Genomic DNA, 27,155 nt, shown 5'->3' with positions numbered 1-27,155 from the left:
AAATACCATACTAGACAGAAACATTTCATTGTTCTTTTTAATTAATGTTTCTGAATTTTCATTTGTGAATATAAGTCATTCATCTCCGATTACGTAACGCTTGTAGCAAATTCTTAACTGTCATACCAAAGAGAAACATTATTGTGAAAAATACAGTTCATAATTTGTTCGTCCCTTCAAAGAAAGCAATGCCAAATCCTGGTGGAAAACATTTTGCAAACTATTTCACACTGAGGAGTGAACCTTCAACCTCCAGAAGAGTGTAACTGTTACAACTTAATTTTACCAAGTACTTTATCCACTGTTTTATGTCTTTTCAAACAAAGCAATGCCAAATTATAGTGGAAAACAGACATATTCTTGCCAAGTGTTCTGCATTGAGGATTGAACTTTCAATCTCAAGAAGAGTGTAACTATTATAACTAAATATTATCAAATACTCTATCCATTGTTTTATGTCCTTGTAAACAAAGCAATGCCAAATCATAATGAAAAACAGATTCTTGCCAAGTATTCTGCACTGAGGATTCAACCTTCAACCTCCAGAAGCATGTAACTATAACAACTGAATTTTACCAAATACTTTTCCACTGTTTTATGTCCTTTCAAACAAACAATGCCAAATCGCAGTAACAAAAAGACATATTCTTGTGAAGTATGTGGCTCTTCTTTTGGTAGAAACTCAAGTTTAGTCGAACATGTAAGAATACACACAGGAGAAAAGCCATATTCATGTAAATTATGTGAATATTCGTGTTCACGAAAATCCAGTTTAGTGATACATATGAGAACTCATACTGGTGAGAAACCATTTTCCTGCACAATGTGTGATTCTTGTTTCACTGTGAATTCACATCTAGTCAAACATATACGAACACACACTGGAGAAAAGCCACATTCGTGCAATGTTTGCGGCTCCTCTTTCACACAGAAATCGCATCTAGCTGAACATATGCAAACACACACAGGAGAGAAACCATATTTTTGTGAAGTCTGTAGCTCTACCTTTTCACAAAATTCAAATCTAGTAAAACATATGCGAACACACACAGGGGAAAAGCCATATTCTTGTACCATGTGTGACTCTTCCTTTTCACAGCGATCAAATTTAGTTAAACATGTGAGAACACATACGGGAGAAAAGCCACATTCGTGCGAAGTCTGTGGCTCTTCTTTTTCTATGAAATCAAGTTTGGTAGTTCATATACGAATACACACTGGAGAAAAGCCATATTCTTGTAAAGATTGTGGGTTTTCTTTTTCACAGAAGTCACATTTAGTTAAACATGCAAAAACACATAAGAAAAATACTGCATTCTTGTAAAGACTGTAGCTGTTCTTTAACCACATATATGAACACATACAAAATGTATACCAATTGGTTTACTATCAAATACAGACTGGTTGTACATTTGCATAAACACTGGATAAAAGCAATCTTTATAAAGTATATGTAACTTCTTTTGTAAATAACACAGAGATAACTTCCTACAAGGAGATAAAAACTATGATAATAGCGAATTAAAATAGTTATTATAAAAGAGGCTAGAACTCAACCAAATTGTGGGTGTTATGCAAATTGTTATAGAAGTGCATATATAATATTTCAGGGGCCTGGGATATGGATTGGCTCTTTCTTTAGATTTTCTACCTGAATGTTGGCCAATTCGCTGAAAAAGTGTCTGATATGACTGGATATGTAGCATAATTGCTGACAAAAAGTGAGAATCTCATATCTGAAAACATGCTACTCTTGTGAAGTTTGTGGTTCTCTTTTTCGTGGAAATCAAGTTTGGTTGTACATATAAAAACGCACACAGAGTAAAAACAATATTTTTGTAAAGTTGTGGATTTTCTTTTTCACAGAAATTGCAGTTCATCATATGTGGACAGATTCTTACAAAATGTATATCACTTTTACTATTAAATAAAGAGAAGTTGTGCATTGATGCAAACACTTGGTAAAAGCAATCTTTTTTGTTTCTGTTTTATCATTATTATTCATGGCAAGTGCTTGTCTGAGCTCCAATCCATGCCCCTTGGCCTGACTTTCATGAAAAACACTTGTTTAGCTGAAACCACTATCAATAATTTCCCCCACTGTTTATCTGTGCCTAAACCTAAACATAGATTCCATGAACAAAGCTTCTTTCCTAGAACTGCACGTTTGTGGAACTCTGTTCCATTTTCCTACTTTCCAACTGACTACAATATGATTGTCTTCAAGTCCAACATGAACAAGTTCTTTATTAATCCAATTTACCCAATTTCCACTACTAACGACTACTATTACATTTTCCCATTGACTACTGTACACTTATTAACCCTTATCCTCGAGTGACCTCAGGGCCTTGATAAGTGGCGACTTCTTTGTAAAAAAAAGAAACATTTTATAGTTAACACAAATATAAGTTCTTATAGTGTGATATTTTCAAGAATGATAGAAAAACCTGTCAATAATAGTAAATGAAAATAGCTAATTGTAGACAAAATTGTAGTGATTGGGAAAATGACATACCTCGAAAACGCTAACATGTCTGCATGTTTGTAAAGTCCAGATACTTATCAATAAGTAAACCAAAATGACGATATGTAGCTGATTTTATGCTCAATGGTCACATTAAAGTAATGTGAATTCTTGCCATTCGTATGCAAATTAAATGATTCTAAGATGTAGAATGGAAGAGTTCATTTGAAGACGAGCCATGCATATATAGTATGCTGAGGTATGACGAATTATTTACTTATATAAACACAGAAAAACAAAGAACACTACAGTTTATATATATATTATTCCTTAATTGGAATTTTTTATTTTGAGATGAGCATTTTATGTTAATTTTATTTTTATTTCGGACTATTAGTCTCATCTTTATTAGTTCTTTTTTTTTTTTTAAATCTTTTTATTGGTTCACAACGTTTCGGCCAACTTCCTCTGGCCTTCGTCAGGTGGTAACCGCGACGGATAGGAACTTCGAATCTCCTAACTGCATTCTCAGCCATCACTGCCATCCGTAGTTGTTGTCGTCTCACCACATTTTTGATCAATTACCTCTGGCATGCTTTGGGTGGGATTGAAACCGCTATCTTCAGACAATGTTCATCTGGAACCGTAGAGATTCAACATCTCTATCAACTGCGCCACGGGCCCCGAAGGGCGATCAAGGTTGGATTCTTTGATCTTATAAATCCACATTTATTTATTATCTGATCTTCCATAGTCGGGTCCGTACCGATTGGCTCAGTTAGGGGAAGTAAAAATCATGAGCAAGTTGGATGCCAATGGCGGGTATTGGCAGATTCCACTTTCATCAGAATCTCGTTCGCTGACGACCTTCATAACTCCATTCGGACGATACCAATTCAACCGCCTCCCATTTGATATTTCATCAGCGAGTGAGATCTACCAGAGACGCATGTCACAAGTACTAGAGACCGAAATTGGAGCCATATGCATGCAAGATGATGTTTTAGTATATGGAAAAAATCAACAAGAACATGATGCCCGGCTGAAGAGCACACAGAAAAAAATTCAGGCTGCTGGTATTGCGCTCAATTCGGGAAAATGCGAAATATCCAAGTCGTCAGTAAAATTTCTTGGACATATACTCAGTGCTAACGGCCTGCGACCTGATCCGGAAAGGCTCACTGGTATCTCGAAATTCCAAACACCAACGAACATGACAGAAACCCGCTGGTTCTTAGGGATGGTGAATCAATTAGGAAAATTCATTCCAAACCTAGCAGACATGACTAAACCATTAAGGGATTTATTGAGTCATAAATATGCGTTTGTTTGGGACAATGCACAGCAGGATGCATTCTCCTCCATCAAGAAAGCATTGTGTTTAGCACCTGTGCTATGCCTGTACAATCCATCAAGTGAGACTGGTTTCTAGCGACGCTTCATCTAATGGGCTGGGAGCAGTATTATTACAACGACAGGATGACACAAAATTACATCCCATCGCCTATGCTTCACGAGCCATGTCAGAAACTGAAACTCGTTATGCACAGATAGAAAAGGAGGCCCTAGCCATAACATGGGCTTGTGAACGCTTTTCAGACTATCTTGTTGGACTACACTTCACAGTAGAGACAGATCACAAACCACTGGTGCCACTACTAGGTACTAAGGACCTCAGTGAACTTCCAGCAAGGATACAGAGGTTTCGAATACGTTTAATGAGGTATGCATACACAATTCGCTATGACCCTGGTAAGGAACTATACACAGCTGATGCTCTGTCAAGAGCGGTATCTGACAACAGACCCACCAAACAAGACAAGGACCTCGAAGAGTTAGCAACAGCGTTCGTCCACACCATGATGGAATCTTTACCTGCCACAGAAAAACGTCTGAAAGAGCTGGAGGAAGCCACTAAAACTGATGAAATCAACAACTGCATATTACAATATGTAAGAAATGGCTGGCCATCAAAGGATCATGTCCCAGCATCAATTAAACCCTATTGGGCCTACCGTGGCAGCATCACGTGTGAGAATGGATTACTGATGTATGGCACACAGATCATAATCCGATCGCTACTGAGACCGACTATTATTGCCAAAATCCACTCTGGTCATCAGGGAATTACCAGGTGCAGACAAAGAGCTCGCCAGTCCGTATGGTGGCCAGGACTATCTGAACAAATCAAAAGAACTGTAGAAAACTGTCCAAGATGCGCCGAGCTAAGACACCAACCACCTGAACCCCTCATGACAACTGAGCTTCCAACAAGACCATGGCACACTGTAGCCTCTGATCTGTTTGAGTTGAAAGGCAGCAGCTATGTCATACTTGTCGACTACTTCTCTCGATATGCAGAAATCGCCATGCTTACATCAATGACTTCCAGCGCAATGATACAGAGTTTTAAAGCTATTTTTGCCAGACATGGGGTACTTGTCATCCTAAGAACAGACCCAGGAAGCCAGTACACTTCGAAGGACTTTGCCAAGTTCGCAAATGACTGGGGTTTCCAGCACATTACAAACAGTCCCCGCTATTCTCAAAGCAACGGAGCTGCAGAAGCCTGTGTGAAAACAATGAAGAGAATGTTAAAGAAGGCAAAAGACCCATATCTTTCTTTGCTTGCACACAGGGCGACACCAATGGCCCCAGCTTGCACACAGGGCGACACCAATAGCCCCAGCGAACTGTTAATGGGGCGACGTCTGAGGACAAACGTCCCGACTCACCCTGATCTACTAAACCCCAGTTGGCCCGATCTTGAGAATTTTAGACAGAGGGAAAGGAACCAGAAGGCTCAACAGAAAATCACACACCGCCTATCGAAAAAAGCTAAAGAGCTACAACCACTCGAAAATCGCACACCGGTATGGGTCAGAAGCTCCAACCCCCCAGACCAGGAAGGCATCGTTGTTGGAATGGCAAATACACCACGTTCCTACATTCTACGGACCAAAGAAGAAGGGACAATAATCCGACGCAATCGACAACACATTGTACCCAATCCACCCGAAATGGTCGAGGCTCACACATCGGAGATCCATGAAGACAGTCATCTACCTAGGGAAGAAACAGTCAAAACAGCATGTCCCACTCTCACCTCTCAAGAGTATACAACAACCAGATCTGGGCGTCAGTCAAGACCACCTATTAAACTAGACCTATAATATATGTATATACAAATATATATATATATATATATATATATATATATATATATATATATATAAAAGTAAATAAATGAACTCTTTTTTTTAATAGATATATCAAGTGTGTGTGTGTGTGTGTGAGAGAGAGAGAGAGAGAGAGAGACCATATAGTAAAAGAACATTAAACATTATCAAATAAAATAAAAAGAGAGATGTTATGTCCCTTGGATCGGTGGGAGTTGTCCCCCTTTGTTCAATGTTTATAATGTAAACTCTCGGACGTAAACGTGAATAAACGAGACTTGGCCAGTCGGCCATGTTGGTCTGAACGGTCACATATCCTTGTCCTGTTATTATTAATAGAAACCTGACATAACGGTAGAATCCTCGCTGAGACGACTTTGTGTTTGCTTAAACATAGCTAGAATCTCTCACTTTTGAGGCCTGCTTAAGCTTGTTTTTTTTGTGTACAAACAAGGTGCTTATTTTTTTTATTTAATTCAATATCTTAGGACTTTACTTTGCTAATTATCTTTGAAATAAACACAGAATACCAATATTTATCTTTCAGAGGATTTTTATAATGAATTTATTTAACTTCAAAATTTAACTGAATTTGTCAGCTTCCGAATAAAACCATGAAAACATGTTTCATTATAACTTGTGTTTTTTTGTTTGTTTTTTATTTATTTTTTTCACGCGTACAAATATTTTTTTCCTTTTGGAAATTAACTTTAGGCTTTAATCTTTCTCATACAATTAAAAAGTAGTCAGAAGCCTACAAAAATATTATGATGAACTGGCTTCCAAAACTATGTCCCTCTATATTTTTTCTGTCATTATTATCCGTACCCAGTATATTTCCAGTGATAAAAAAACACGTCTCCAGCAGCCCTTTCTCCTGTTTTTATTTCTTAGAATATTGCAACTAGCATGGTGTAGGAGTAGTGTTATATAAAAAAGTTGAAGAGCTACGATTAAAAAACATGATATTCAAATAAAAATATTTAATATAGGTAATATATCACTAAACGGAGAGAAAAAGTGATGGCACATTAAAAATAAGAAAATGGGGCCAAGCAATAAGAAGGTTAGAGATAGTGGGTGGTGGTCTTTCATTTGCTATCACAAATTGGTTGTACTCATACCTCTATCTCTACAGGTGGCTATAATTTCACTTTTTACGTTTATTAGTGGGATCTTTGATGTCATTAGCATAACACCTCCAATAAGCATGGACATATGTTCTAGATCTACGTTTATATGATATCGATTTTCACAAGATGATCTAGTTCAAAGTATAAACGTTACAGTGTCGTTGGATGTAACAATGATGATGATGATGATGATGATTGAAAGGAAGAGCATTGTTAAGAAAGGTTGTTATGGTATTGATTTAATACACACAATTATTTGTGGATATAATGAATTGATAATTGGGATGACACCCAGCAGCCATTAAAAACATGTTAGCTGAAAAAGTTGGCATCTTAAATTATAAAATATCTCAAAAAAAAAATGTCAGAAATGGCGTCTTTTTGGCAATTTTAGAAGTTTCATCTCAATGCTACCCTTGTTAAGAAAAACAGTTAACCTATTTCCTTGGGGTGGTCGAATTTGTTTAGGAGGGTCATCCGAAACACAGGTCAGATATTATGAGTTTCTTTGGATAGGAAAAACATGATAGCGGATATGAATTCAAGTAACCATTGTGATTTTTGCATTTGAGAGAAAGAAACTTGGTTATCCCAAAAGATAAGCAATTTACTTATTTTTTACTTATATGAAATGACACGTCCCTTGATTATGCAAATGAAACTTAACTGGAGCAGGAACCCTCCCACGTGAGTGATGGTGAAAGGTAGAAACCTGCTAAAGGGTGAAGGCAATGGTACCCTCTTGTTCAGAGTGGCGGTCAAAGATACAGATTCAAGGAAAAGGAAGAAAAGAAAAACATTTTTAGAGCTTGAAAAAATTTTTTTAAAAATACCTGAGATTGGTTTACTGAGAACTGAAATAAAATTCTATGGATTGGTATACAAGTGCAGTCGATCAACAGGCAAAAAATCACTGCTCACACAAATTCTCCCAACTGATTTTGCCGCTTCTCAAACATCAAATGATTTCTCGATCCTCTGCCACCGACAAGTGACTTGTTTTTATAAGGCACGCACACGTGATCTTACAAGACTTTGTTCACTACAAAACATCATGGCCATCTTGATGGACTCTTTCTTTCTTTCAACGCACACGACTCACAGGACAACCAGACACGAGGACGTTTGTACGGTAAGCCATTTTCTTCACACTCCTGATTTCATCGGGTGCTTCTCCAAGGGGAGACAACACGCCTCATCTTCACTTGTGCTTTCGTCTGCGGTCTGAGGGTCAAGCATCTTTGTCTCTTCATGGTGGCTACTAATCTCTATATCTTCTGGGAGGCTACTAATCTCAGAGTCACTGTCTGATGGTGGTGCTTCAATCCAGAGTGATGCCTCGCTAGATTCTGACTGATTCGCTCATGTCGTCTAGTGATGGTTGCGTTACTAACTATATGTCTTTAACATGACGGGGCACGCCGTCGACCTGCTCCGCTTGTGGACTGATTATTTCAGTGACTCACCCAATTCCACACCTTGTCATGCACTTTCCTTCGTGGGTTTTTGATCCACACAACATCGCCTTTCCTCATTCTCTCTCCGGCTATTTCCAGTTCAGGCAGTGGGTTCGTCTCTATGCCCTTCACCCTGATGTGATACCTATGCAATATATCAGCTGGCGCCATCATCTTTCGGGGTTACATTGTAAAAATAAATTGCCTCGAACACTGTGCAGCCTGATCTAGCCGTGATTGTTTTGACAGTTTGATGATTCTATTCAATGATCCCATTTCCACTAGGCACATGGTGGCATCGAAACCTCAAATGTACTCCCCAGCTGTCCGTAAACTTTCTAAACTGCTCACTGGTAAATGCAGTACCATTGTCAAGCAATATCTCTGTTGGAGGTCAACGTTCAAGGAAGATATTGTTTAGTTGACAGACAATAGTGACTGTATCTTGTCGACACAGCATACACCATATGGCAAACCTTGATGGACCACAATCAATGAGAATCAGGAAATCCTTGCCATTGTGGTGAGTAATGTCTATCGCTAGCCGGCTCCAGTCGCTCCTAACTTCCAACTTCCCCTTTTCCCAGCGAACGAGTGTCAGGTCAATGAACTGGTATTCCATGCAGTTTTTGACCACTTCCATGACGTCTGACCTTTGCACTCCTGGTTCAACCAACTTAGCGAAATATAGGGTCCGGTTGACTCCAGGATGCCCGTTTTTTTTTTTGGTGGATTTCCTTAATCCGATTAGATTGACCAGGGATCATAGATGCGGCACAGGGAGGTTGCGTAGGTTCAACAGTTCTTTTTATGGCATCAAGCCATCTTTGAGGTACCCTTGTTAAACAATCTGCCCTGTTTATGCTGAATCTGACCAGGGATACCTCCATTGATGGTGCATATTCATTCACCAGGCTCATGATCGTGTTGAACCACCGACGGATGAGCATCTCACTCGTTGCTTTGGTTCACACTCTAGCCCGTCCAGTAAGAGTGTCTGAAATCCACTTGTGAACGCAAGCAGAATCTGTGAATAGTCGCAGGGTGGTTGTCTTCCAAAGGATTACCAAGTTTATTCTCTTGATCACTGCATCGAGTTCTGCCAGGTTTATGTGTTGGGAGTCCTTTTCTGTGCTTAACCAGCAAGCGTCTTCCACTACGACTCCATCATGGACTAACGACACACCAATGGCAAGAGCTTGCATCAACCCATACACTATGGTCCTGGCTGTCACCACACCATCTGCCCCGTGCTGGACCTTCTTTGTGCACTCTGGTGAGGACCTCTCTGACCATTGTATTGAGAGGGGCATAATAAATTTTGTCATCCCATCTGGTGGTGACATCAGAGGCTCCCCGTTTGATGAATACCACTGCAATACGAAGCCAGCCACCCACAGGAAGGTGTCCAACCAATTTTCCGCACAATGAAAATATGTTCCATCGTGTGAAAACACAGGGCATACCTGGGATTTCATTTCCTCATTTCCAACACAGGACATTATCTTCTTCCCAGAGCTGCAAACTGAGCACTCTTGCACCGTCCCATAGCCTTTCTGGTTCCTTGCTGAAAAGGCCAAAGTTGTGAAGTTTTTACGCATTGCAGGCACAATTTCTTCATCCACATACACATCGTCAATATATGCAGATGTTGCCCGCTGAATGCGCTCATCCTTAGTCAATATAGCGTCAACAATCCTTTGCATAATTGATGGTGCCACATTAAGTCCAAATCCCATGCGGGTTAAGCAATACCTTTCTCCCTTGATGAGCACCGTTTTATAGGACCATAGTGACTGATGTACATGCACTTGAAGGTATGCTTGAAGATCCAGCACAGATACATTAGATCCTGCTTGCCACCATTTCTTCAACTTCTCGGTACATACATCCGCACGGGCTGTAAAAGGATTTACGTGCTCGTTTAGTTCCCGATAGTCGAGTACCGGCCTCACCTTCTGTTTATTATGCTGGATAACCGCCATTAATGGGATCAGACACTTTGGGGAACTAATTCCTTCTCTAGATAGGGAACTAGCCATCCATTTTTTTATCCAAGTCTGTAGTTCCTTATCGTATTCTCCACAAATTTCAAGTGGAATTTTATATTCCGGAACCCTATTATACAACTTCCCGGGTGGCTGCTCGTCTGATCATTTCCAAGAAACTGTCTATGACCTCGTACGCTGGTCGAATTCCACATGAAAGACAGGCTGTTCCAGTTTCATGAATGCACCCAGAGCAAGACATGCGTTAGAGAAATGTGCCCTACCCTCACCATCAATATGGACCCCACCCAATTCTTTGATAACGTCCATTCCTAACAGCAGGTCATAACCAAGAAGGTTCCTGCTCACAACCAGCGCTCATATGGTTACTGTAGGCCCATTACCGACACATGTACAAATGACATTAACTCCACAAGAGGCTAGCGTGCCCCCGTCGACTGTCAGTACTGGAATCCTCTTCTTGTCCCATGCGTCACAGCATGCCTTGCGCACTAGAGTCTGCATGCACCCTGTGTCTATGAGCGCAAAGCGTTCACACCCATTCACACGCCCTCTCACTGTGGGTAGTGCCCTATTTGTCAATGATCTGGGGAGAATACTATAGTTTACTCCCCTTGTCCGTTTCCCGGACAACTCCTTGCTGCGTGACCTAGCTTGCTGCACCGGTAGCAATGAATGCGTCTTGGCGTTTCCTGAGCAGACATGCCCTTTACACTGCTTCGGCTTCGGCAGTCCCTAGAAAAGTGGTTTGGCCCACCACATTTATAACAGCTTACGCCATCTTCTAATGGAGTAGATGCTTCTGCAGCTGCTAGCACTGGCTTTGCATCTTTTTCTTTTAAAATATTGCAAGCTCTAGCCAACAATTCCTGAAGCCCAATCTCGCTGAGCCTTGACGATGCTTGTAGCAGTCGGCTGGTGTCATCTAGGAGTCTTGTGAGAAAGACACAACTTAATATGCGTTCAGTCACTCCACCAACCGGCGCAGCTAATATCTTTAAATCCGTCAGGTAGACGTGCACCGTCTCATCCAACACAAGCCACCATTCGATGAACTGCCTCCAGACAATAAAAGGGTCTATAGCAAAGGCAGCGTATAGTGCCTCCTTAACCTCCTTCAGAGTTGGTTCATCCTCGAGTTGTTAGTCAGCCTCAATGGGATGACAAGCGTGGGATCCTTTATTTTGCAAAGCCGGCAGACAAGCTCAGCTTTTTCCCACCACTCAACTACTGAGGGTATGGCAGAGGAGCTGTCGAACTCTGGTATCAATCTCAGATCAAACTTGTCCATTGCAAAAAAATGGGCTGAAATAGCTTGCGGTCAATCAACAGGCAAAAATCACTGCTCACACAAATTCTCCCAACTGATTTTGCCGCTTCTCAAATGTCAAATTTCTCGATCCTCTGCCACCGACAAGTGACCTGTTTTTATAAGGCTTGTGCACATGATCTCACAAGACTTCATTCACTACAAAACGTTACAGCCACCATGATGGACTCTTTCTTTCTTTCTTGATGCACGCGACTCACAGGACAGACAGACATGAGGACGTTTTTACCTCACTACAAGCTCAAGCCCACTTATTCTCAATAAAATGAAAGGTAAAAATAGCCTCGAGGACACACTCTGCCTAACCTCAGAGAACCTATACTATTCAGAGAAAAACTATTGACTTAAGTCTCACTTGGTTCCAAGCTACTGAATTCACACCCAACTTCATTAAGTTGCCAGTTCGATAGCATTTGCATCTTGAGTCAGAAACTTGTGAATGACCATGGTTTTGTAACTTCAGTTAATAATTGTCCAGTTATCAACTTTTTATTCTTGTCTTTTTTCTTTGCTTTAGATGACCTATTTTCCAGTGATGCCGACTTGAGAGATCAGGGTTGAATGAATCGTACAGTTTATCAGAAGCAATGTGGGGAGAGTAACAACATGCCCAACTAAATTCTCTCATCAACCAGAAATCTTGTCAAAGAAACAGCCCAGTTCCAGCGACCAAATGAGACCTAGAGCAGACAAATTTGGTGATATCACTCGCTGAACGTTGTTGAATAGAAAGGGGTATATAAAGGATATTATTGTTTTTGAGTTTTAAAATAAAGGTTATGAGAGATGTAGAGTTCCTATTCTGGTTGTTAATTGACCTGATATGGTTCAAGTTAAATTTCTTGCAGAGGATCAGCATTGAACCATTATATGTATAATGCTTATTCTGAAGTTAGAAATATTTCCATTACAACAGGCTACTATTAAATGCGAGAGTTGTTCCAAAAGTGAAGCCTCTTATTTCTTAACTCAAAAAGTTGAAGAGCTAAGAAAACGGAAGTGGTATCATAAAACGTGCTCCAGAATTTATTTATTTTTACATAGTCATCACCATTCTCAATGCACTTTTGCCAGAAATTCAATGACGTATCTCTGCTTCTTAGGCATGTCCATAGCAGGGGTTGTTTTCTTAGTTCCACACCATCAATATTTGCAACAAAGTTTTTAGGACATGACTGCATAAGCTCAAACATCATAATAGTGCAATTTATAAGTCCCTCTAATCCATTTGGGCAGAATAAAAAAAGGCAGCATTACTTTGGGAACTCTCTTCAAATATTGTTAGCATTGTTAACATTAATATTAATTGGACCGATGGCTTAAAAGGTATGAAGTCAAAGTGACTGGTTATGCTGCTCTAGATGGTTCATATGAACTATGAAAGAGCTCACTTCATGTGAAGCTATGTGGGATTGATTAAGTAAACATGTAGATGATTCAAATGTCTACTGTATAGGGCTATTTACAAGGTTTATAGTGAGATTTAAAGGATTTTAGTTACTTGAGGAATTAAATGAGCAAGACTGAGAGTTATCAAGTTAGAACTGTTCGAGGAAGTGTTGTTATGGTCAGAGAGAATTTGCTGATTGACAGTAAATGCAGTGACTTTTTCAGGGCAGGTGCTCAAGTGAAAAAAAACGGTGTTTCAGTGAACCACAAGCTTATAACGCATTCCTTTGAAAAGGGTACCTTTAAAACAGGACTAAAACGGACAGCTGCTTAGGCATCCCACCTCTGCATGTCCCTGAGTAAATATATGCATTACATCATATATCCAGTCATTTTGTAATGGGCAGAGTGTTTATCTTAGCATTTACAATTGGCTTAGTAACTAGTTACTAAGGATAGGAGCTGGTCTTATTTAATTTTTTGTTATTAAATGTAATTATTAATTGAGCTATGTTAGGCATGGTTGAATAAAAGATATTTATTGTATTTTTATTCAGTACAAAGCTGTGTGAATGCTTGAAGCAATTTTCAATTATTTTTAAGAATACTCTGAGTATATTAGTCCTTATGTTATGGCTATGGGGAGAGGTTAAAACAAATAGTTTATTTTCTTTATTTTAAATTTACAAGAGTTTCATTGCTGTAGAGTGAAGTTAAGGTATTTGACTATGTTTAAGGAGCTAGTGTTCAATAAGTTAAGGATATTAATATTATCAGTATTTGAATTATATTATCAGTAATATAATTTAAATATATTATATATATATATATATATTATCATTATTATTAATTTGAATTAATATTATCAGTATTTGAATTAATCATATTTAATCGATTAAAAACAATGCAGCAACAATCCAGAGTTTCGCATCCATATGTGACAATGGATGAAATATGGATCTGCATTTCATCCTGGAGTCAAATCGGCAGTTAGCTGAATGGGTAGCAGCAGATACAAAACCGTCCCAAGCAACTAAAAATGTAAACATCTGCAAACAAGGTTTGGGATTGCATATTTTGGAATGTGCAAAATATTTTCCATCGATTGCCTACAGAAAGGAAGAACCATTAGTAGATAATATTAAATATCATTATTGAAAGGGAAAATAGCACACAAAACAGGCATAAATGAAGAAAAAAATGTGTTCTTTCACATACGACAACGTACTGTCTCACAAGTCAATTGCAACGATGCCAAAACTACATGAATTGCACTTTTAATAATATGAAAGTTATGCATTAATGCTTACATTGACTATATATAAGCCATGAGGATGACATTGAATGATAGCGTCCTTCCCATTCATTTACACTAAGTTTCATTTAGTTTAAGGTAAATGGGCAGAAATTTATCAAGAAGATGATCCAACAAGAACTTGTTTACATTGGACTTGAAAATGGCTATGTTGTAATGAGCTGGGAAGAAGCCTTGCTGTATTGTGTTCCACATACGGTTAATCCTAAAAAATAAACTTTGCTCATGGAAGCTTCATATCGTTTTAAGTATACAGGCAGAGAAAGGAAAATTGACAGTGGTTGTAACTAGACGAGTTTTTGTTGTGAATGTTTTACAGGGGGGACCATAGATTGAAGGACAGTCGAGCACTTACTGTAAAAATAATGATAAAATCTATTTTGTAGAGAAGAGAACAGGACATTTCCTACTAAATTTCAAATACGATTATATTTCGAAATTTTTTAGAACAAGATTGATAATTTAGATTATTTCAACTGTTGTTCTTATCTTGGATGTTATTCTCAAACTCAGAAATCTTTATGTCGGACTCAAACGTTCATATAGTACACTAGAATTGTTCACATACACCTAAGTAATAATCAGGTTTAAGTTAGTAGTCCAGTAGTCCAAATAATTCTAAAATATCAGTTTATAATTAAAATAGTGAAGAGTTGAAGTTGATGTGTTAAATTAGCGAATTTCTTGTGCGAAAAAAAAAAATCCGTCATTCTTTCTCTTCCCACTGACGTGTACAAAAACTAACTCTGAGTGAGCAAAGCAATCTTCTCATCCCTTCTCCTCTCTTCTTCTCCTCTCTTCTTCTTCACAAAATCACAATTACATCCCATCGTTCTCGCAAAAAAAACATCCTTATATGCAGACTTTTAATTGTGACAATACTGTGGTGTAAATGAAGAAAAAAGAAACAAGAACGACCGACCGCGTTTTTGTGTGGCTTACCTCGTGTTCATAATGAAGAAGAAAGAAACAAAAATGGCTGCCCTTTTTCTTTATATGCCTACAGGGTGACCACGAGGTATGCAAATGAGATGCTCCTGATTGGAGATAAAAGAGGAGTGATTTGGGGAAGGAAGGCATTCTGAAGTTAGATTGCGAGCAGAGAAGTTGTATTTGTAGAAGAGAAAAGTCGGATTCGGGGAGAGAACAGCTAAAGTTGCAGAAGTTCGTTTTGGAGCGGAGAGAAGACGCGTCAAGTGGTAACCAGAAAGTGAAAGTTCGAACAGCAGTGTCACGCAACCGACAAATACCACAGTTTGCATATCTCTCTTTTCTTTGTACTGGATGGATTCCGGGTTCGAATGACAGTAGTCCTTGTGCACATCCTATTTTGTAACCCCACTAGAACCAACAGAGTGTTGTTCAGTTCCACTACAAATAGATAATTGAAGAATAGAAAAAAATGTGTTAACTTTTAATAGAATTATTTAAACAACAATGCACTGTTTTATTGCTCATCATTTTGTGGATCATATATAAATTTAACACTCCAGTTAGTGTATTTATCGTAACATTTCTAAAAATTAAATGCACAAAAGTTATTCATTGTTCACACTATATTAATATGCAAATTATTATTTTATTATACATTACAGGTCGAATGTACAAAAACTTATTTTATTACGGCAAAAAAATTTTTTTTTTTGTCCACACTTCTTAGAATAAATAACATGGAATAAAAAAGGAGTGCACTGTGATTAAAATGTGCATAATGTAATGAGATGTGCCTAGAGTACAAAAAGGAGGGGTCACATGAGGATTGTATACCATTTCTTTTGTTTGCATAAGGAGGGCTTTAATTATTTGATATAAATTGTTTCTATGACTTTTAGGTGTGTTAATGAAACAATTTAAATTGCTTAGTCACCCCTGTATAATATTGTGGGAGGAATGTGCTGCTTTATTTTTGTCTCAAAACTCTGGATCGTTCTATCTACATATTCAGAGAAAAAAGACACATTTTATGCAAGCATGTTTATGTCATTATTAAAACATTTTCTATTTCTTTATGATAAGCAAAAGTGAGATTGCATAAAAAAAAGAACAGAAATAATAACACCAAAAACTTTTTTCTGACAATTTTTATTTCGGTGATGAATAACAACTTTTTTGACATTCTGTCACAAAATAATTATGTATACTTGAGAACACATGGCATGCAAATGACATCATCAAGGAATATAAAATTTCATAATTATTTTTTTCATAAAAATCAATTTGACAAAATCTTTAACTATGAAATGTTTTGCACATAAGAGATGTGACATTTAAAAAAAAAATTGCGTTCATTGTGCTTATTAGAAATCTGATTTTATGAAAAAACAAAAATTACACATTTGTCGTTTTAATGCATTTATCCTTGATGTATTTTGTAGGCCTTATAATTTAGAATTTGATTCTGCTATGCATTAAAATTTATATCTAATTTTTAATATAGGGCTGCTACTTGTATATTACTGCAGTTTCATCTTCCTGAGATTGTATCTAGGTAATTTTTTAGATTTTATTTCATTGGAGCAGTTGCCTCAATATAATCCATATCCGGTATGATGCTTATTTCTTACAGCAACCATGTCATTTTCAAGTAATTCTTTATGTCTTGATATTATATTTAGCATTCAGCTCTATTTAAACCATAGTTATTTGGGACAGTTATGTCGATGATGAAAGCAGTCTTTTCAGGTTTGCTGTAGATGACAATATCTGGTTTTATAGCATTGTCTTTGATGCTTGCTTGTGTATTGCTTTTGTTGTTGTTTTTTTTTTTTGTTACTTTTCTGTTTGTTGTTCTGGGTGAAGGTTCATGTTCCCAAATGTTTGGCAATCTTTTAAGCTGTATCCCACCGCAGATCTTCGAGTAAAGGTATTTACATACTTGTTGTGGCAGGTTGTGTAATTGCACTGGTCATTTATTTTGTAGATAAGCTATTTTTTTTAATCCATTAGTGAATTTTAAGAAATTGACTTTTTAAAATTTTCTTATTATTTTCTTATTATTAGTAGCTGTAGATAAAGCATCCTACTGATTGCTAGACATTCACCCGCTCTCTTTTAGTGTAATTGTGTGTATCTCTCTTGTACTTGGTTCACCGGATATATTTACCAGTTAGTTTTGGAAATTCTTTTTCATGAGTTCGGTTACTCTTATAATTACTGGAATGATGGAGATCTTCCTAAGATTCCAGTTTCTTTTCATGTCGTACATAAGGCCTTGGTATTTTATTATCTTTGCCCTCTTAGTTCTGTTTAACCTAACATTATTGGGGGCACTAACTTCTACTAAGGTCACTTCTTTATCCTTCCTGTCCCATATCACTGTCAGGTTTAATAGTCTCATTTTCTACAGAGGTAGCTATAGTCATAATCTAATTTCCAACTGTTTTTTCAGCTGCTACATTCGATATCCAACTTTTTACAGATCATCCAGTAGAGATATTTACACACTCTATTGTGTTGCATTATATAGTAGCTATCCCGTCCCCCCCCCCAGCAGAATCTTACAGCATGATGTTAGATGGCTCACTTTCTATTTCTGTGTTGTCATCACTAATACTACTCATCTTCTTAAAAGTATCAAGCTATTATAACCTTCTCCTGGACATAGTGAAGCGATCCTCATTTTAGCCAATCTATAAAACCCTCTCTTTCTATATAATCATGAGTAAATTCATTCAGAAAATACTTGGCACACTGTTGGTCAGCCCATTCTTCCAATTATTTTTTGCAATGGAAGATATTGGTGTATTTTTTGGCGACTCATTTGGTCTATTTTTGTAGCATATTTTTTTTCGAATTCTGTTTCATTTGAAAGACAGTCTTGCATAAAATATTTGGCCAGTTTCAAGATAGGAGTGACTTCTGCATAATTCTGTGTAACTGCCATCTGTCAAAACGATCTTGCATCCAGAACATTAAGTGACTTCGACTTTCCATGGTTAAATGACAGAACCTGTACTGGTCATCTTTTTTTTTTTTTGACCAGCAACTTTTCTAAATCCATTTATGAGTTTTTAAGAAATGGTTTCTAATTACCATGTTTTTGAATGTGCTTTAATAAATTTGATTTTCGTGTAAAGACTGAGTCGCATAGCTCACAAGAATATGGTTTCTCTCCACTGTGTGTTTGCATGTGGGTAACCAAATGCGATTTCTGCCTGAAAGAAAGGTTGCATTCTTCACAACGATATGGTTTTTCCCCTGTGTGTGTGTGCAAGTGTCCCATCAAATGTGCTTTTTGTGTGAAAGAAGATCCACATGTTTCACAAGAATATGGTTTTTCTCCGCTGTGCATTTGCAAATGTCTTGACAAATGTGACTTCTACATAAATGAAGAGTCACATACTTCACAAGAATATGGTTTCTCTCCAGTGTGAATTCTCACATGTGTTAATAACTGAGACTTTCTTGTAAACGAGGACCCACACGCATCACAAGAATAGGGACGATCCCCTGTATGCATTCTCAGGTGCCGCAACAAACTCGGTTTACGTGTAAAAGATGATTCACATATTTCGCAAGAATATGGTTTCTCTCCGCTGTGCGTTTGCGAATGTCTCAACAAATGTGATTTCTGCACAAAGGAAGATCCGCATGTTTCGCAAGAATATGGTTTATGTCCAGTGTGTATTTGCAAATGTCTCAACAAATGTGACTTCTGCCTAAATGAAAGGTTACACACTTCACAGAGATACGATTTTTCTCCGGAGTGCATTTGCACATGCCTTAACAAATGTGCTTTCCTTGAAAAAGAAGAGCCACATTCTTTACAATGATATGGCTTCAGCCCAGCATGCATCTGCGTGTGCCGTGACAGATTTGATTTCTGCATGAAACAAGAGCCACATACTTTACAATGATATGGTTTCTCCCCAGTGTGTGTTCTTACATGAATTAATAAATTTGATTTCCTTGCGAATGAAGAGCCACATACTTCACAGGAGTATGGCTTTTCTTCAGTGTATCTTTGTCCATCTTGTCTACTGTTGCAGTTCATTGTAAACAATGAACCAGATATTTTACAAAATGTGGTTTCTCATCGAGATCAGTTTTCTAGTGTGCTTTAAGTTTAAATATATTGAAGTCAAAATAGAGATACACTGAAGTTTGCAGATCACAAAGCAAAACTGAAATCATCATGGGCTCACTTATTAACAACTATATACAGCGTTTAAAACATGAAGCGGATATTTGTTGTAACACTTGTCAGTTTTTTTTTTTAATTTTTAGTCAAAATATTCCTTATTGGTTCTATATAATTTTGCATTCTTTATAGCAAGAATGTAAACACAAAATATTTTTCTTTAAAACAGAATCCTTAAAAGAGTTTAAAATCCACAATGATTTTTCACAAAATAAAATCGGTTGTTAAAACTTGTAAATTTAATCATTTTAGATTCTACCCTGACTAAAATTACTCAATTAGATATGGAAATATGACATTTGATTCTTTATCTCTGATGATTCTCCTTATTATACTTTCTTTGTTAACACTGTTTTACCTCCAATTTTTACGAGATCTATATCAGAAGTAAATGATAGAATATTACAAATTTTCAAAAGTTTCTTCATTTAAAATTTCTATGATAGTTTAATTCCAGAAAAATAAAAATATCAAACTTTATCGTCCAATCAAATGTAGAACATATTTTTAACCCTCAGAAGAATTTTGATGTCCAAACTTTTTTTGTATGTAAAGAGTCTAAATATATCTTAATATTATGAGCTCCTATGAGATAAGTATTCCAGCAAGTTATCTATTAAATATGACATTATATGAAATTATACTCATGAAAAAGATGCACATTTTCAAAACAATTATTTCTTTGTTTTCAGACTTTTTAATTTTAGATATCCATATCAAAACATTTCTCATCTTTCAAAATATTCAGGCAAGTCAAAGTCAATAATGAATTTAAGTTTTTTCTTCTTTCACTTGATGAATCTGTGAATATAAAATAAAGATAAAATTCAAGAAATTATAGTATTTAAACATTTTATACATAATGAATAGACAACTCAGAGGAATTTCATAAACTTGTTGATGATATACCATAGAATTTACTAATGTTTTTCAATGTAATTACCTTAAAAATAACTTTCTATATCTCCTCTTTTTTTCTTATCAGACTTAGATCATCTGGTAGTCTAGAATGTAAACCATGTTGTCAGTAGTTTTGTAACTCCTGTGCAAATAAACACTTCTGTTAAATAAAGAAATGCTTGAAGTGTTGCATATATTTTGAAATTAAGAATTATGAATGAATATGCATATTTTTTTTTTACTTTTGATACAAACAGATTCATTTGTTTAATTCAATCAAACAAACAAATAAATCTGTTTATATCAAAAATCAAAATTATGCATATTCATTTATATATGTAATTCTTAATTTCAAAATATATACAACGCTTCAAATGCAGTTAATATTTCTTTATTTAACAGAAGTGTTTATCTGCACAGGAGTTATATTTAATTCAAACTAACAAATAAATTTGTTTATATTTTACAAAAATATGCATTGTTTTTAGTCTTCTAAACATATTCATTTATATACATAATTTTTAATTTCAAAATATATGCAATGCTTCAAATGCAGGTAATATTCCTTTATTTCATTTTGCACGGCTAATATAACACCCTGCTGATTACTGTTTTTTGAAAATCATACCGTTATCAGACCAACAGACTAATGCTCTTACTTGCAGAATTACATCATGCCAACCAAGAAAAAGAGGAAAAGAAATAGACTTTCATTAACAAGGATGTATATCGTTGAAATATCTGAATTAAACAAATAAATTTGTTTATATATAAAAAGAAAATGTGTTGTTTTTAGCCTTCCAAACGTATTCATTTATATATGTAATTCTTAACTTCTGTTAAATGTTATTTTCTCATATATCTAATTTCTTTATTTATATTTGATAAATTTTGGATGAACATTTTCTAAAAAATGATTTTATGAAATGAATGAAAAATTTTTAATTGATTTTACAACCAAATAAAATATAACAGAGCGCAAACATGCATATGCCAGCTGTATGCAAATGGCCGACCTTGTGTGCAGTGACATCACAGACAGCATGGAAAAAGAAAAAACTTATAAAAAGAAGAACGTGGGCATAGGCCAATAATCACGATCATGTTAGAGACCATGGGTGACATGACGGCTTATACGAGAAGTCATATGTGGTCAGAGAAAGAGGGATAAAGGTCCTTTGTTCAAACCTGAAACAGCGAGTTGAATTTCTCTCCTTTTCCTTTCTACGTGTTGGGTCCCAAGTGTCTATATGTTAACACATGTGTAATGTTACAAAAATATATTGAATTGTGATGCTTGCTTGCCCAAATATAATTATTAGATTCTAATGGAATTTAGTTTTAAACATTTTGCTTTGTAGATATTTCTAAGACTCTTCCTTTATTCTATAAAATTTCTAAAAGTGTTCATGTTTTACAAACGAAAAATATTTTCTCAGAAAAATTGAAATCATCACGACTTATCTTGAAAATGAATATTCTGATTGTAGAAAATCTGTTCTAATTTGTAAAATGACAAAAAATATTTTAGAACATCTATGTAATTGTAAACAATATATATGTGTGTGTGTGTGTGTGTGTGTGTGTGTGTGTGTGTGTGTGTGTGTGTGTGTGTGTGTGTGTGTGTGTGTGTGATAAATATTTTAAAAATCCGGAAAATACAATATAATGTCAAATTAACGCAAGATGTTATTTTGAAAAAAATAAATAAAATAAAAATGTTCTTTTTTTAAACATATTTTCAGAATTATTTCTATTTGTTTCCTTTCATGGTGCTGGTGCTGACTGGCTGCGCTATTTTTTTAAAAGTATTTTCCAAGTTTAATTAAAGTTTTATGATATCTGTTTTTAATAAATTGTTAGATGAACGTACAGAATATGTACACAACCCCCCCATCCCCATGTTAAGAATGTCTTTCTAAATAATAACGTTATTATTTAAGCACGGATCACTAAGTGCATGAGTACTCTTTTCATAAGCAGCTGCGTTGAGCCACGATGATAAGTGGTAAACGACGAAACAGTATAAATAATTAGATTGAAAAAATATATATGTTGCTCGTCATTTGAGAGCATCAGGGAAAATTATTCCCAACTAGAATTAAAGTAAAAATGCCCTTTCGTATAAATAACTGAATTCGTTCGTTCAAAGTATCGCAACCAAAAATAAATAAATCACACACAAACACACGCGCGCGCGCACGCACGCACACGCACCTATATACTAAATTTTTTCGAATGTTCAATTATACGATCTCAGTATTTACCACAGATATTGCTGGTTTTATTCTTTTAAAATAATCTCTTAAAATCCATCATGTATTTATATCCGAAATTTGTAAATGAATTATTTTATTATTTTGACTTACCTCAAAGAAATAATGATTTACAAAAATAATTTTTTTTTTTTAAACAGATGATTTCTTTTTTCTGCTTTTCAGTTCAAAGTTATTTTCCTTTTTTAACAAGATTTTTAATATATTTATAAAATCTCGTTTTTGTTAAATTCATCAAAATTATATTGAAAATAAAGACATTAAAAAGAAAAATCGTAAATGATTTAGTTATCATTTTTTACCATTGAGTTATCTCCCTTTCACAAAAGGTGAAATTACGGCCACACAAAACGAAACGAGTATAATCTTAGCGTTTGATATTCAAGTAATTTTGTTTCAAGGTTCATTTCATTACAGAAAGAAAAATTAAATTAATAACAATGATGCCAAATTTTAAATGAAATTAGGTTTTGTAACATATATCGAATTCTTAAAAAATATGAATAAGTTTAGTTTTTTTTATATTCCATTTTACATTTGTTCCATGTTAACGTTTTATGCTATTGCCGGTTGAGTTGCAAGGTTCTATCACAGCAATTTTATTGACTATCCTTTAAAATTACCACTATTACAGGTTTTCGGAGGTGCTGGCTGCTGGACACACAAATAATATTTAAAATTCCAGGAAATAAGTCGTTTTCAAAATGTGAAAGAATTATAGTTTAAAAAAGTGGCGGATCTCTTTTCTATATTAATTTAATGTAAAATGAGTGTAGTATAGTGCTAAGTGTGGTAGTCACTAACTTGTAAGGATGTGAGTCGGCATCCACTAATTCATAATCAGGATTTATCAATTTGTAAATCCGAGGTTGCAGGTGCAGGAATCTCTAGAAGGCAGAAGTAGTAGAGTATCTTCAGGACCGTGTAGAGGTGGAATCGAACCCAAGACACCCAGTTTCAAGACTTGGCGTCACACCCCCATAGAAGTAAACTCACCCGCTTAGATGAGAGGCGAGAGTGGGCTACTTCAACAAAACATTTACGGCAACGATTATGCTTTCAAATATGTCATCTTGTCGACACTCTATATGGTGTCGGCGATATAGGAAACCTGCTACAAACAACGCTGGAATATGGACGAACAAACACAGCAATTACTTCAACGGATGCTCGAGCTACAGCAAGAGAATATCACCATGCAAAGAGATGGAAGACAGCCGAGCTAGTCACTTACAAGGAGACCCAACAGGCCTACCATAGAACTGGACTCAAGTGATAGTAACTGGGCGATATTCATTGACTCTTGGAATAGATACAAGGAGATGTGTGGATTGGCGGAGCCAACCGCATTAAGAAACAAACTGAGAACGTTCTGGTCCCAGAAGTAAACTGGTTGTTGTTCGACATGGTAGGAGCAGAAATACTGAACTCTGTCACAGAGAAACAGTTGTTATGACGCATAAAGTCGTAGCCATCAGAAGCCTACACAAAGACGTGTACCGGCAAAAATTCTACTCCGTAAGGCAGAAGGAGGGAGAATTGATTATGGATTTTGTGGCATGACTTTGATCAGTCGCAAAATTCTGCGACTTTTCAGTGACTTGTCCGAACAGGATAGGATGCTGTCGGAAAGTCAGCTACTCCAATGATATGGTAACAGGACAAATGGTGGCAGAGCTGGCAAACCTGGAGCATCAAAGCAAGGTGCTGTCTGGAGCTGTGACACTTACGACACTGGAAGAAAAATTCAACAGGCTTGTCAGCCTAGAGACCACCGACAAGTCTACCTTCCATCTCCACAGTAGTGTATACCCTACTACAACAAGCATACAGAGCTGCATGCAGCAGCCTCGGGAGAACCAGACCATATCAACCCCGAGAGACACTGAACCCTGTAAATGGTGTGGGAAGAGCTCACACCCTGACAGCTCAAAAGGGTGAGGGGGCTGCCCAGCAGCAAAGATGACTTGTCACAATTGTGGCTTGACCGGACATTTAAAAAGGGTCTGCCGAAAACCGAAGCAGAGGTTCAGCAACAGATCTACAGCAGGCACAGAATCCAGAACTCTCACCACCCAAAGACACAAAAACGGTCGCAACTGGATGATTTGCCAAGATGGACAAATAAAAAGGAGAGGTGAAGCCAACCTGACAAAACCAAAAGCTCAATGCCGCTACCCTACGAGAAACCCATCATACACCGCCTCCTTTCAATCAGGCATCGCTGATGCCTGCAAAACTAAAAAAAACTGTCTTGGATGCATGGAATGGCTATCATAGCCTAACCCTCTCCCCATCAGCAAGAGATGCAACTACCTTCATCACAGAATGGGGTAGATACCATTATCTTCTGTCACCACATGGATTCCAAGCGTCAGGAGACGTATATACACGCAGGTTCAACAATATCACTGCAGATATGCCCAGTTGGCCCGATCTTGAGAATTTTAGACAGAGGGAAAGGAACCAGAAGGCTCAACAGCAACTCACACACCGCCTATCAAAAAAAGCTAAAGAGCTACAACCACCAGAAATGGTTGAGGCTCACACATCGGAGACCCATGAAGACAATCATCTACCTAGAGAAGAAACAGTCAAAACAGCATGCCCCACTCTTACCTCTCAAGAGTATACAACAACCAGATCTGGGCGTCAGTCAAGACCACCTATTAAACTAGACCTATAATATATGTATATACAAATATATATATATATAAGTAAATAAATGAACTCTTTTCTTTTAATAGATATATCAAGTGTGTGTGTGTGTGTGTGAGAGAGAGAGAGAGAGAGAGAGACCATATAGTAAAAGAACATTAAACATTATTAAATAAAATAAAAAAGGGAGATGTTATGTCCCTTGGATCGGTGGGAGTTGTCCCCCTTTGTTCAATTTTTATAATGTAAACTCTCGGACGTAAACGTGAATAAACGAGACTTGGGGAGTCGGCCATGTTGGTCTGAACGGTCACATATCCTTGTCCTGTTATTATTAATAGAAACCTGACATAACACATATAATAAATAATGAAGAATTTATTTGAGAATAAAATGTACTTAACTACCTGTTCGTATGTTTATTAGTTTGGATGCTACTAGGGTTTAAGTAAGTCATCATATTGCCTTAGAAAGATCGTCAGTCATCTTTAAATATGGCTGCCGTTCTTGCAAATGCACAATATGTATGCTTGTGAAAAATAATATGATGTTCAGAAGTCTATTGGGAACCATTTTTTTTTCCATCCCCAACCGAGGTCACAGATTCAAAAATCTAGAGGGATTTTGACCTTTGGGCTCATAGCCTAATATAACCAGGTATTTTACCATTTTTAAATGGTAAAATACCTGGTTCAAAAAAATCAGGAAGATTTTTTTTTTTTTCACCTTTTACCAAGAGGACATTTAAATCATCTTTCATATAAACAAATATCTAAACGATATGGTCCGTCGCAGACACCAACCCCCAATGCTGTTTGCTGTGGTTTTCTATGTCTCTTTTCTTCCTCTTGTTCTAACCAGCAATCGCTGATGGTGCAAGCATTGGTTTACAAGGATATAAAACAAAATAAAGCAAATTTCAAAACCGTTCCTGGTAGACATAGATGCTTCAGAACATTTTATTGTTGACTCTCTAACCCAAAACTCTCGACCCATAGCTTTCTTTGAAAAAGATTGGCAGATTTGTCGTTTAGTTGTTGTTGTTGCAAGGAAAAAAGAGTACACGAAACTTCAGCTCACTGCAGCAGTGTTGTCCATTGGTACTTCCCGTAGAATCGTTTTCGTCTGTCCCATCTGCTTCAGTGGCCTGTTTTTATAAAAGACAGAGTCCTCCAAATTTACATACACGAGATTCTGCAAAACTGGATTGGCAGCAGGCACCAACTTGGACCCTTTTCAGCATCATGACGCTGTGTTGGCAAAGCGCATACCGAGGCCGTTTAAGAGGTAGGCTTGCGTTCCCACAATTTTCGCCACACTCCCCCCTGATATCATTATCACAGAGAGGGAAGGGACGCGGTGACCTTTTTCTTTGGGTGCTTCTTTGGAGAGGGGGACCGGGGGCTTCCTCCTCGCCTGTGCTTTCATCCTCAGTTTCAGGGTCAGTGAACCTAAAGCTACTAATCTCAGGGTCTCTGTCCAATGAAGTCGGCATAAACCAGAATGATTGTTCACTGGTCTCAGATCCAGTCTCACTCTCATCGCCGAGTGGCGGCTGCACTTGTGATGTCGATCGAAGATCCTTGATGTGACGGGACACTCCCGTCAACCCACACTGATTGCGGGCTGATCACCTCAGTAACACGCCGGTTCTGTAGCGTGTGGTGCACTTGCTGTGGGGGTTTCTTAACCCAGACAACATCCCCCTCTTTGATACTCTCTCTCATTGCCTCTGGCTCGGGCAATGGGCTGGTCTCCACGCCTCTCTCCCTGATGTGGTAGCTGTGCAGTGCTTCAGCTGGTGCGGTAGAGGGTGAAATGTCATCCTCAGACCTAGACCGCCTCAGGCACCATACATCCCTTCCTAGCTGCGATGGTCTTGATGGTCCTGTGGTTTCTCTC

General features: G+C 37.1%; 1 protein-coding gene across 1 annotated transcript in view; it reads left to right on the top strand.

The window, feature by feature from the left end:
* Positions 1–466: 466 nt before the first annotated feature.
* LOC145276631 (uncharacterized) overlaps positions 467–27,155 on the top strand; it is a 46,632-nt gene continuing 19,943 nt past the window's right edge. Inside the window, exons 1-3 of the mRNA XM_080127822.1 lie at positions 467–1,320; positions 5,106–5,605; positions 24,193–24,532. Coding sequence (XP_079983948.1) covers positions 617–1,320; positions 5,106–5,605; positions 24,193–24,532 — 1,544 coding nt within the window. The 5' untranslated portion in view covers positions 467–616. The remainder of the gene's footprint in view (positions 1,321–5,105; positions 5,606–24,192; positions 24,533–27,155) is intronic.

This window comes from Euprymna scolopes, chromosome 5 (assembly GCF_053919585.1).
Source record: "Euprymna scolopes isolate OS-2025 chromosome 5, ASM5391958v1, whole genome shotgun sequence".
Lineage (NCBI taxonomy): Eukaryota > Metazoa > Mollusca > Cephalopoda > Sepiida > Sepiolidae > Euprymna > Euprymna scolopes.
This window is presented reverse-complemented; position numbering and strand designations above follow the sequence as displayed.